Genomic DNA, 12214 nt, shown 5'->3' with positions numbered 1-12214 from the left:
ATTCCACTAACCACTTTGCCCCGCCCCCTTGACTCGGATCCGAGCGCTTATTGGTCATTCCATTAGTCCCCTGAAAGAGGCGGTGGCCAATGAGTGTGAGGAGGACGGACCCTTTCCGGTGGAACAGTCTCTCGCGCCTACAGTGGTGGAATCGAACGTCCCCGAGCGCACACGGCATAGAGGAGAGTACGGCGCACTAGTCTCTGGAAGGGAGATAACGGTTTGTTCTTGCCCCCTCTCCACTCAAACAACAAGAGCGAACCAAACCTGAATTTTAGGGGGGGTTTACAGAGTCTGCTGCTCTCAAGGAGGAGGGAAGCGAGGGATTGGAGCCGCAAGTTTTTTTTTTCTTTTTCGTTTTTTTTTCTCTCTTTTTCTTAAAAGAGGATTCTGTGTTTCCACGGTGGTTTGTTCTCCGCTCTCGCCGCAAAGATGATGGTCGGAGAGGTCGAAGTGAAGGAGCGACCGAGGCCGAGTCCCGACTATTTGATGCAATTGTTAAACGAGAAGAAGCTCATGACCAGTTTGCCAAATCTCTGCGGCATCTTCACACACCTAGAGAGGCTTCTGGATGAAGGTAAGCGGCGTTTCGGGGAGAGACCCCGGGGAGGGAGAGGGAGGGAAGCGTGACCACGGCGCAGTCCGGTGTCGGCACGGCTTCGTCGGGCATCCCTGCTGCATAGCGTCAGTGAGACCCAGACGCACTCTAGTATAGGGTACCCCCATATTCCCGGCCGTGGCAGACACGGTAGGACAACTTCCACTGAAGCATATCCCACAGCAACAGCAGTAAATCCAGTACTATTCTTCGTGAGTTTGTTTTTACCCCAGATCACAGAGGGGGATGTGGATTTCAGAGTTGATCGTTCACGGAGTTTGTTACTGCACTCTTGACTTAGTGGCGACGACATGAAAACTTTCTCTAACTCACTCAGAAAAACTAGAACTACATATTGCTGTTAACGTGTTCAAAAAAACTGTTCAAGGATAAGTTCTGAAACACACTTTGGGTTGAGCAAATTTAGGTTAGTTTAGACGGGGCCTGATTCCACATGTTCCACAGCAGTTTAGCTCGGGTTAGCCACATTTTAAGCTAGCGAGCCTGGGTGTCTGCGTTCCGTTGAACTCCTCGGGAACCAAACGGTGGCGTTAACTTATCCACGCATGTAATAGTCAGTCAGTGCTTTGTTTTAGACATATGTCAAAGCCTGTTATACTGTCTGGCTTTCGCTCGCCCCGTTTTGCTTCGAGGGTCGCGTTAGTTGTTGCCCAGCGGCCGAGTGTAAGAGCACGGAGGAATGTGTGCTTGTTGCCCAAACAATGGCCAGTGAGTTGCTGCTCGGAGGGAGAGTGCACGAAGATTATTTCAGCCGTCCAACTTTTTCATCAAACATAGCACCGTTTTGTTTGTCTCCCTTCGCTTAGCTACTGAAACATTTGTCTTCAAGGGAGGACATGTTTCTCTCGGTTATATTTCCTTCCCTTGCTGCTGCAGCAGTCGTCGTGTTTTTTCCTCTTTTTTTTTTTTTTTTGCCAGTCAAGCTTGCGCTACCAAAACTGCGTCGCCCTTTGTCGGCGGCGCCGTCCAGACGGGGTTCGCCTGCCTCAACATTTGTTTCGGCGCTTTGTCAGTGATTTTTGCGCACTCGCTAGCTCTTATAAAGGCGACTTATTTACCGTTTATGTTGATGGTATCAATAACATAAGCTGGTCTCAGCGGAAGGTTGGACCTATGGTTTATGTAACTGAGCTGGGGACACTAGAGAGCGCCACAGCCCCCTGGCAGCCTGTCCCCATGCTGTGTGTAGTGTTGGCCTGGACACCATGATGAATAAAAATAATATTCATTCCGTCTTCTGCATAAACCACTGGATAAACTGGCGATTGCTTCAGGCAGCAGACGACGTAAAGAGCAGCGTGTAGTTCGCAGTTTCGGTTGCATGACTGGATTAGAAGGCTGTAGTATGTAGTTGCTAAACCGGTCTGAAAAGATTTTCGGCTGTCTTGATAGATGATAAACAGAACGCTTGAGACACAAAGGCAGCTATTTCCTCACTCCCCGTCCAGAAGCAATGCCAAAACAACTAGTAAAACATGAAGCTAAATACATCCAATCAAATAAATTTTAACCTTGAATGTTGTTTAGTTGCATCAGATGTTGAAGTCCTGTAATCTGCCTGTGAAGTAGCACAGATACTATCTTCATACTACAACAATGTAGTTCTTTTCATCACAGGGATTTTGCACTTCATTTTCAAGTTGAGGCTTGCAGAAATCTAGCTGCTAAATCACTGTGTTTTGAGAATCATAAATTTTCTAGAATGCAGTTCTATCACTTTTTTTCACTTGTAATTATTTTGTCATTAAATGCCTAAAGTTTGATTTGCTCAACACGCCGTAGATGCCGTAAAAGCGGATGAGGCGTCTGTATTTTGCTTTATTGTGCTCAGCTGGGAATGCTGGGCGTGTTGGTGTTTTCATTCCAGGGCGAGTTAGGAAGCAGATATGTTTTCCTATTCATTCCCACTCAAAGAGCTCAGCCGTGGTGCTGTTAGAAAACTCTATGCGTTAACCCTGGCCTCTGAAAGCAAGAAGCCACCCTGTAGCTCCCATGTGGTAAGAAGGGAGTTTTTTTTTTTGTTTTTTTTTTAACAAAATATGCAATACATTTTTCACTTAGTGGCTTTTCTTTTGTGGAGCTAACAGGAAAAAAATCTGTTTGCAACCTAGAATTACAGAAAAGGCTGCGCTGATAAGGGTTCCCAGTTGTGCTTATTAAATGAACTGTTAGTCCAAGAAAATCACTAAACTTATTTTATATAAAAAATGAAGTTACTTTCTGCACCTCTTGGTTTTGTAGCTTATGGGGAACTTGAAGGTTCAAAAATCAGTTCTGTATTCCAGGACAGATGCGATGATTCAGTGCGGCGCATGAAAGACGGAAAACGGATAAAACTTCCCCTCCTCTAGTGTTCATGAAATCCTGCCTGAAACACTTGCAAATTCACAGCCCCAGTATGACTGCTCTAAAGTCACACATGTCTGAGGTTTACAAGGGTTTCCACAGCACCTTCCCAAACTTTAGCCTGCCGCCAAATATTGCGTGTTTGTGTGAGATGAAACTCTAGTGCAGAGGAGGCCTGTCTGACTGTTCGGTTTCTGTTAGAGGTTGTTTGGTTTGCTCTCCCTTTGGATGTGGCTGAAGCTCTGATGTGATATTTGGGGCCAATCTCCTCTTACTCCCCATCCCCTACTGCTGTAAACTGACATCCCCTGTCTAGTACAATCTGCAGTTTTATATATAAATGTTTTATATATAAATTTTGTTAAAAATGATGTATACATTTTTATATTTTAAAAAAAAAGAAACGTTAAGTCAAGATTTTCTTGGACTAACAGTCCATTTAATAAGCACAACTGGGAATCCCTATCAGTGCAACCTTTTCAGTGATTCTGGGATGCAAAAAGATTTTTTATTAGCTCCACAAAAAAGTGAAATGTATTAAATGTTTCTTTTGCGAGCTAAAGACTGGGTTCTTGCTTTCGAAGGTCAGGGTTTACTCATAGTGCCATTTTGATTCATCTTAAAAAGAGGAAAGAAAACTGCAGCATTGCTTTTAGAAAAAAAAAAAAGCCCCTTTGTCCTGTTGCTTTTAAACGTTTTGTCAAGTGCGTATTATTTTAATGTGCCACTTGTGGTACCCTGTGCTTTTAAACTTCTGCTCCTCTGGATGTTCAGAAAAGTAATTTTAAAATATTTTAAATGATAGTTTATACTTGCTATTTGTGTCATTAAAATTTTTAAAGTATGTTTTGTGATCACGTCATGCTCGGCTGCAACTTCCAGTCAGACAAGATAGAGTCAGGAAGGGAGTTTTGAACTTGTGGTATTGTGACTTCAATTCTGTTTGATCTAACAGGTAATTTTGTTCAGCGTATGTAGTTTTCTCCTCGGAACGTGCTGTGTGTATTGGAGACTTCCCAGTCAGTTCTGTCTCGTTGAAAGTGGGTGTCTTGTCAAGGCAACGAGGAAAAAACAGATGCTACTTGAAAAGCTATTGATGTTGAGGCAGAGTTAGAAACATTACCAGTCCATGTAGAGTTATCATTAAATGAAAAGAAAGTATAAAAACAAGAGAGGGATTTAAGGACAGTCCTAATTTGTCAACAAAGCTTTACCTGTCTCGTCTCCCGAGGCTCAAAAGTTTGTGTGTATTGTCAATGAAATTTACCCTGACAGCACTTCTCTTCTGAGGAAATCTGTTGTGTCAGTTTTGAATGTGACTGAACGGCTTAAACGCATTTCTTTGTCAGCTTTTAGTGGACCTAATAGGAGCAAAACTGTAACTGGTTGCATTTGAACGCTTCAAACTCTTTCCCAATTTGTCCATCTCTCAGGAGTATACCCCTTCGACAGCTGCACATCTCACCCACCCAGCGTTTTCTGCGTGTCTACACAGCTGTTTCCGTGGGGGTAGAAAGCCGACACCACCCTTGTGTGTAACGACTGCTCCCACCCTTTAGCGAGACCCTAAAGTGGCATGTGCGCGTGGACGTCCCAGTTACTTTTCCAATATGTATGTTGTCCCTCAAGGTCACTCTGGCCGATTGACAGGCCCCTTTTGAAATCCCCTTGCATTGCAGTTGTTTGTCTCCCTGAGGTGACATCTGCTGTGGAGTTTTTTCTTTTTCTTTTTTTTTTTTATTTCTCTTTACGATCTGCCTGCCAACAAGCTGCTTCAAATTGCTATATTTTCTCTTGGCAGAAGGAGACAGACCATATAACATCTAGAGATGTAGCCTCGTAGTGAAGTGCAGGCAATGTTGTAAGGTAACAGAGCATAGGAGAAAGGGAGGATTTTTATTTTTTTTGTCACAAAGTGTGGTAAGTGTTTCTGTGGGGGAACAAAATAGTCAGCCAGATAAAAACATTTCCAAGCTCTCCTAATCATCTCTTACACGTAGGACTTGGAAAGATATCAAATAAATTTGATTAATTTAAAATTTTGTGAAAATGTAAGATGTCTCTATTTACTTTCAGGCACAGATATGAGCTGTGACAGTTAGACACACTTGAATTACTTTTGCAACAGCTGACAATGACAAATCCAGAAGGTTGGTCATATTCACAGATCTAGAGATGGTTTGGTTTTGCAAAATCAGGGAACTTAACAGACCACCAAGTTGTGCACCATTAGGAAAAACACTGTTCAAACTAAAATCGACAGCCAACATAGCTACTCAGCACCTGAGAATAAACCATGTGGTGGAACAGAAAAGCTGAGATTCAGATGCTAACGTTCATATCAGTTCCAAACCACAGCTAAAAACGTTGGCGGCCTTACGTTCATCCTGTATAACAAAACAAGGCACCAGTGGAAGGAAATTACAAAAGTGTTGGCATGATGGAAAAACTATTGCTCCCACCCTTGCAAGTGCTGCTACTTTATAATTGTTGCACAGCTGCTCCTTCTTTACAATATTTACAATATGTAAACATTACTAGTTGCTAGGGCTGTTCTTCTTTTGTTGCTCTTGCTCATATTCCAGGGTAAAGACCTGTAGTTTCATTCAGGAAAACCGTTTATGAATCTTGATTTTTCTTGAGCTCATGTTGAGAGAAAACAAATCAACATTGACCTTAAATGATGGAGATTTAGTTTTTCAGCCATGTCACCCAGCCCTAGACACAGGCCGTTTTTGTTTTTTCTGTGTTTGTATGATAGATTAAATGGCCTGTTGTACCATCCCTCGCTGTGTGGTGGAGCAAAGTGGTGCAATGTACCACTTGTTCCTGGCTACATCATCCCTTTGCATATACAGTTTTGTGTCTGCTTGTTTGTCTCTCTGTGCTATGATTTAACAGTACAATCCCGGGAGAGCTGTCAGCATTTGGAGGACAAACTGTCTGCTGTCCACTGTAGTGCCTTTTGTAGGGAACTGGTCCTTTGGGAAGAGCTGTTTAGAGAACAGATTGTGATAAATGGGAGAATGTTAGAAGTCTTTGGTTTGTTTTCTACCTGATGTCTCATATTTCTGTCAGTCTTGTATGTGGTTCTCTCCCTTTGTCTTTGTATGCCTGTGCCTGCTGTTGCTCCATTGCACTTTCACTGTAGGTTGACCCCTGACATTTCTCGACACAGGGCTAGACCTGCAGTAACCTCTGACATGCAATCAATTTAGCAGCTAACAAGATTGAGCACCGCTCGCAAAGTGAGATACTGCTTAGAGCTGTGAGAGACCATAGATAGAGACCGACAGAAAGGGAGAATTGGGGGTGTTAGGCCAAGACTGTTGTTGCAAGCAGAAACCTGTTATATCCCCCTACCCCAACCCTTTCTGTTGTCCTCACATTCTCTCCCAAAGCACCACTTACAAGCTGGAATTTAATTAACCAAGAGCCATTCTGAGAGCTGGTTTACTGAGCCGTCACCACCAGTGAGAAAGCAGAATTGGAGGCTTTGTGCTGTCTTTCTTTGTGTGCCTCTCTCTTGCCCTCATGTGGTCTCTCTTTCTCAGTCTCTCCTCCCTGGTAATAAATTAGTTGGTGGCATAAGTCTGACAGGGTGAGGTGGAAAGTGGGTAGCAGGACCCAGCGCTGCCCTGCCCGTCCTTCTTCTGATGCAGGGCTGGGCGATGAAAGCAGAAAAATATATTGTGATAAAATGTTCCATGTCAGTCAATATCAATAAAATATTAATAATTTTTGCTGACCTATTTTTAATAAAGATCAGGAAATTAAATTACTTCGAAGCATACAAGACTCTATGTCAAGGTAGTGATGTTCACACAGCACTGAAAAACATAGACAAATAAATACATATATACATAATTTAAAAAGAAAGAAGGATGAAGGAATTATTTCAGCTTGATAAGCCCCCCCACCTGCACCAGCTTTTTTATTCGCCCCTATTTTAAGTCTGTCAGTCCTTGGAGCAGGCCGCTGGGAGGCTTAGATGGCTGCACACTCGTAAACTTTGGGACACCAGCATGGAGGCCACAGGGAGCACATCAGGTGGCAAAGATTATCACGGAGTAGGATAGGCTGTTTTTGAGCCAGGAAAGGAGCGCGCTTGTGCTTTGTTCACGAAACTGAATGTTGCTTTTTCATTATGCACTGTCATGGTGATTTGTATGTAATGCATTTATCTATATAAAATCCTATCAAATAATTGACTTATTGCAATTTATGAAGTGTCAATTGCTTGTAAGTATCACGATTGTTTAAACACCCAGGCCCATTTTGACATGCCTCTGCTTCGTAGCCATTCTACCAGTCATCCCACCACAGTGTCTGTGTGAGCTTTAGTTCCTGTTCTGACACCAACCCTAGACCTGTCTTGCTCCCCAGGCCCTGCTCTAGTCCCACTAATGCCACTCCCACCGCAGAAGCTGTATGATAAAGTCATCCAACGACAGCTCCTGGCTCTTATCTTAGGCCTCAATCCCGTGAGTGCTGGGGCCTCCTTATCACTACTGCCTCTGCCTGGCCTGTGTCTTCATGCCCTACCCCAACTGCCTGGCTGACTATCTAGCTTGCTGTCGCCAAGACTAAGTGTCTTCCCTTATTTTACTGCTGGCTAGACAACACATTGCTAGAGGCAGTTTATCTTCCCCCCCCCAAGCCTTAAAAGCAGAGCAATTATGTCAAAATGACCAGAGAATAAGGTAACTAGATTCACAAAGAATTTCTCTGAAGGAATTCTGCTATGTGGTTTGTTTTAACAGAGGGTTATGGTTCCCTGTGTTTACTTGACGATGACACTCAGGCTTAAAGCAGAAGATGTATTAAGAGATGTTGTAATAATTATATTACAACAGCTACTTGACACAGACTTCTTCATTAAAGTGCGTTGCCTATTTCTTTCTCTGAAGCTGGGGCTCCTCCCATTGTGCTTGAACCAAGATTTGTCGGCTTATACAATCAGTTTTCTTTATTTTGTTGTGCCTTGTGCAAAAACATCTACGGGAAGTTATGCCCATTTCAGACAGGAAAGTACAACGGAGAAGGCAAGTCAGTGGTTTGTTTTTCCTTCAGACAGACATGGAGAGGGAGGGGCAGATGTTTTCTTGCTGGTGACTAGAGAAGACTGCTCTTCCTTTACCCTTTCTCATAGAAGTGGGGTCTGTCTCTCAAATTTCTTTTGAGTTTATTAGATCACATCATGGATAATCTCTACATTTCTCCTCCATTACACACTTGTGTGGATAGGCAACACACGCATTTCTCAGTGAGAAGTCCGAGCCCCACCCTGTTACATTCTTTGAGTGCTTCAAATAGCTCTCCTACTCGCCTCACTCATACTAGACCCCCTTATTGCCTTGCTTTTTCTCTTTCTGTTTTTGTTTTAAAGTCTCCAAACTGTCACAACAGATAAACTGGCTAACAATAAGGTTTCTGAGGAATCATACCAGTAACATTTGTCACAGTTTCCTGTTTTCTTCCCCATTTTTTATCATAGAACGGAGATGGAAAAATGAGCTGAATGCTCACTCTGTTACTCTCTCACTCACCCACCGATCTGCATTCATTTTCTTTCTCCTTTCAGAGGAGGAATGGCAAGTGAGCGTTGGCAGCTAGCTCAGGAATTTTACCGAGAGCACAGTCAGAGCACTTAACCTCGAGCCTGGTGTTTGTTTTCGCCACACACACTCTCATAGTGTGCCTTACCTCAGCTTAATGTGAATGCCACAGTGACGCATAAGAATGTCTACTTTGCTTTAAATATCTAGAACTTTTGGGTGAATAATTTATCTTTAACTTGACAGCTTTTTCTCTATGGCTGACAACAAGAAGCCAGATTGCACATGTGTTAAAATATCAAAGTTTGGTATTGCTCTAAAACTTTCTAATTACATCACACACTCGCTTCTATATCTGTAAAATGAGTGTTTACCTTTGAAACATCTCCAAATCAAGCAGTCCACTTGCTCCGGTCCTCTTCGAGGTACCCCAGTGGATAAGTCTGCCTGTGGCTTGCAGCCTTTGCCTTGGTGTCTCACTAGTTTCAGGCTGGCCGATAAATCAGAGATGAATAATTTAGCTATCTCTCAGTAGCCCATGTTGTTTCTGTGAGGCTTGGCAAGAGCAGGCGGTGCTGCCATAACCTTCCCTAAGGGCCACAGAAAGTGAGGAGGCAAGAGGTAGTGAGATTCCTCTGTAGCGTTCTGCCTTCAAATATGACGTGCTGGGAACTCCTACAACCAATCTCACCTGCTTCTCTGAATCTCTATGGCTTCAACACATTTTTGGTCCTTACTTGTCAAATCCATGCTATAGCGTTCAGTGTTCCCTGTTGCTTGTTTCTGTTCTTTTGATAAAGTGCAAAACACAGCTCCACAAACATTGTTCAATTTAACAATTAATCAAAACAAAATGCAACTTTCTGTGAAAATAATTCCTTCTTCTGTGGTCTGCATTGCATGATTCTGCATCATTTGCTTTATTTTAAGCATTTATTCTGCCATTTACACCACTGTAAAGACTGTGTGTAGTTTTGTGGCTTTCGCTTTCAAAAGAGAAATTATAAGATAGATTTGTCTGTCTTAAACATTAAGACTTGTTTATTTTATTTTTTAAAATGAAGTTATGGTTTGGAAATTTTTCATGCACAATAATGCAGTTTATAGGTCTTGTTTGTACCATCCAGTCATTCGACTGGCCTTAAATCTTGCAGAGGATCCCTTGTGAAGATGTTTACTAGACTTTCTTTTGGATGTAGTGTCCCTTTAGGTTTCTCCGGTCTTGCTTTGGATGAAATTGACAGAGTAAGAGCATATTTCTAGAATGTGTTGGACTGCCACCTTGGGATAGCTTTTCAGTACTGAGGAAATCAAACTGGTGCCAAAAGTGTTGCCATCATTCCAAAGAACTGGAAATATTTTCCAGGTGTCATTTGAGGTTAAGGTAGTATTCATAATAAGCTGTAAAGGACTATTATTTAGCCTTTTTGTTAGATATCACACACAAATGTTTTGTTCACATTTTAAAATGGAGAACTTTTCAAAATCTCATTAATGTTCTAAAAAACACGCAAACAGGTATACATTGTACTTACACACAAGCTCTTTAAATCTAGCTAAACTTGCAGCTCTGGATAACTGACTACGACCTTTGGCCTTTATACTATTTGAAATATGCAATACTTCTATTTTTATGTCAGTTCCTTTTCAGTACTTTTGGCGCTTTTACTAATTGTAAAGCTTGTTTTAAAGAATGTCAGAGTGGTTTGATCACATCAAGTGTGCCATTTGTAGAGTGGAAGCATGGCAGCAGGAAGAAGGAGAGTATCCTCAAAGCAGTCATGGTGCAAGGTTTTGTTCACGTTTCAGTGTTTCTGACACTATCTTATATCACAAGGTGCTTGAGACTGGAAGCTATGGGTTAAGTACTAGAACAAAGAAAGCTTTTAGGCAATAATTTACTGTACACTCCAACTTATTAGGCAGATTTTCAATGCAGGAACGAGGGGCAGTCGTGAGATGGCTCAAAACATTTATAGGAACTGTCCCCTAATTGGTCCTTTCAGCATTTCTGTTTCCACTGCAGTGTAGGATCTGGCACATCAACCATGACATGAGTGCAGTATAATGACAAATGGTAGTTACTGGATGTAACTCCACTTTTATGAGCACACAGAAAATAGAACAAGAGTTTGGTTTGTGAGATTATGTTGTGAATTTTACATTGTTGATAACAATGTTTAAGACTAAAGGACTGCAACTCCACAAGAACATTGAGAGGCAGAAAAGAATGGTGCCTCTTGCTGTCACCTTGGAGTTTAACCAGTTAATGTCAAGATGCGCACAGCAGTTTCTGCATTTACCCTGGAGTGATTCCTGAAGTGAAAAACTACTTATTGTTCTCACCGCTTGTAGCGATGAAATTTATGTGTAGAAGGAAGTTTGCACAGATTTCTTAAAGTAGCGCCACAAAAGATACTCATTTTTCCGCAAAGTTTATTGTTTCACTGTCCTCTCAACTTATTTGGCAATGTTGCTTGATCGGGGTCTTCTTTCTCTCAGTGACAGAGTTGCACAAAGTCTGTCTAGCTAACTCCAATTACATGTGTTGCACAGTTGTACTTTACAGTGGCTGTCTGCCCCGCAGTCTTGTGCTGTAATGTAGAACACGATTTGCTTAGCATAATTTATGCCCATGTGCAACACATCCAACCCATAGTGATGGTAGCATTACATGAATGAAGGTAGAGTTCTACTGCTGCAAGTGAACCAGTTTTGTGTTTGTTCTGTTTGTTTAGTGTTTGTTGCTGCTCGTCTGTTTGTAGTGAGGCTTAAGTCTATCTGTCCTTATCAGTGCAGTGGTTGGGAGGAGATTACAGAGCAGAAACAATAGGTGGTTTTGTATGATTAGGCTTTAATTGGTGAAACAAAGAGCTACTGTCGCACTGTGTGTAACATAGGAAAGACTGACATAAAAACCCACAGATACTGGCAGGAAAGAATGTGTTGTCTGTATGAAAGGGTTAGTGAGCATGAGCCTCGTCCCTGCTCAGTTGATTGATTGTGTTTGCTGAAAGCGAAAAAAAAAAGGCGAGCAAGGCTGGTGAGAGCAAAGGGAGGATGGTGAGTGTGATAAAGAACAGTGGGGGGAGACAGAGGATTCCTATGTGCTTTGAATGAGGTCATCTGGTTGGCTATGAGGAAGGTCACTGACCCCTCCCTCTGCTCCACACGCCACCCCATGTCTCTCACTTCCTCCCCTCAACAAATGATACACAATAGCTTTTTGTGCTTTAATGGGCCAGGCACACACACTCTGGGTCATTCCTACCAGTTTACATCGAAGCATGCACACAAGGGCTGTCTGTCAAACAAGCCCACGACAATGGAATGCAGCATTTTTACACATTTTATTTATCACATGGGCAATTATCTTTGCTTAATGTACAGGACTGAATACACAGTTATGCCAGTGCAGCTGAGTGATGGGACTTACTCAACCCAAGTCCCTCCAATGTCAGGGTATTGCTGCTCTAAAAGCAATTTTCTAGTGTTTCGCAGTTGTTTTGTGAGCAGTTTTATCACAATTACGTTCAGTTCATTGTGTGTGTATATTGTGATCTAGCATGCAACACAACATTCCACGATATGTGTTTGCAGTCGTTAAAAAATAAATATTAAATTGGCCATATGACGAAAGCGTTACGTGATTGGTGGCTGGATGGTGCTGCAATCAACTGGGTAATTCCTA

General features: G+C 42.3%; 1 protein-coding gene across 3 annotated transcripts in view; it reads left to right on the top strand.

Annotated features, from left to right (window-relative positions):
• The first annotated feature begins 282 nt into the window (after nucleotides 1-282).
• The window catches only part of qkia (QKI, KH domain containing, RNA binding a), a 73836-nt gene continuing 61904 nt past the window's right edge, over nucleotides 283-12214 (top strand). For all 3 annotated transcript variants that reach the window (XM_008306854.1, XM_008306856.1, XM_008306853.1), the window contains exon 1: nucleotides 283-577. In XM_008306854.1, the coding sequence (XP_008305076.1) occupies nucleotides 433-577 (145 nt within the window). In that variant the 5' untranslated portion in view covers nucleotides 283-432. The remainder of the gene's footprint in view (nucleotides 578-12214) is intronic.

This window comes from Stegastes partitus, unplaced genomic scaffold (assembly GCF_000690725.1).
Source record: "Stegastes partitus isolate 25-593 unplaced genomic scaffold, Stegastes_partitus-1.0.2 Scaffold48, whole genome shotgun sequence".
Taxonomy (NCBI): domain Eukaryota; kingdom Metazoa; phylum Chordata; class Actinopteri; family Pomacentridae; genus Stegastes; species Stegastes partitus.
This window is presented reverse-complemented; position numbering and strand designations above follow the sequence as displayed.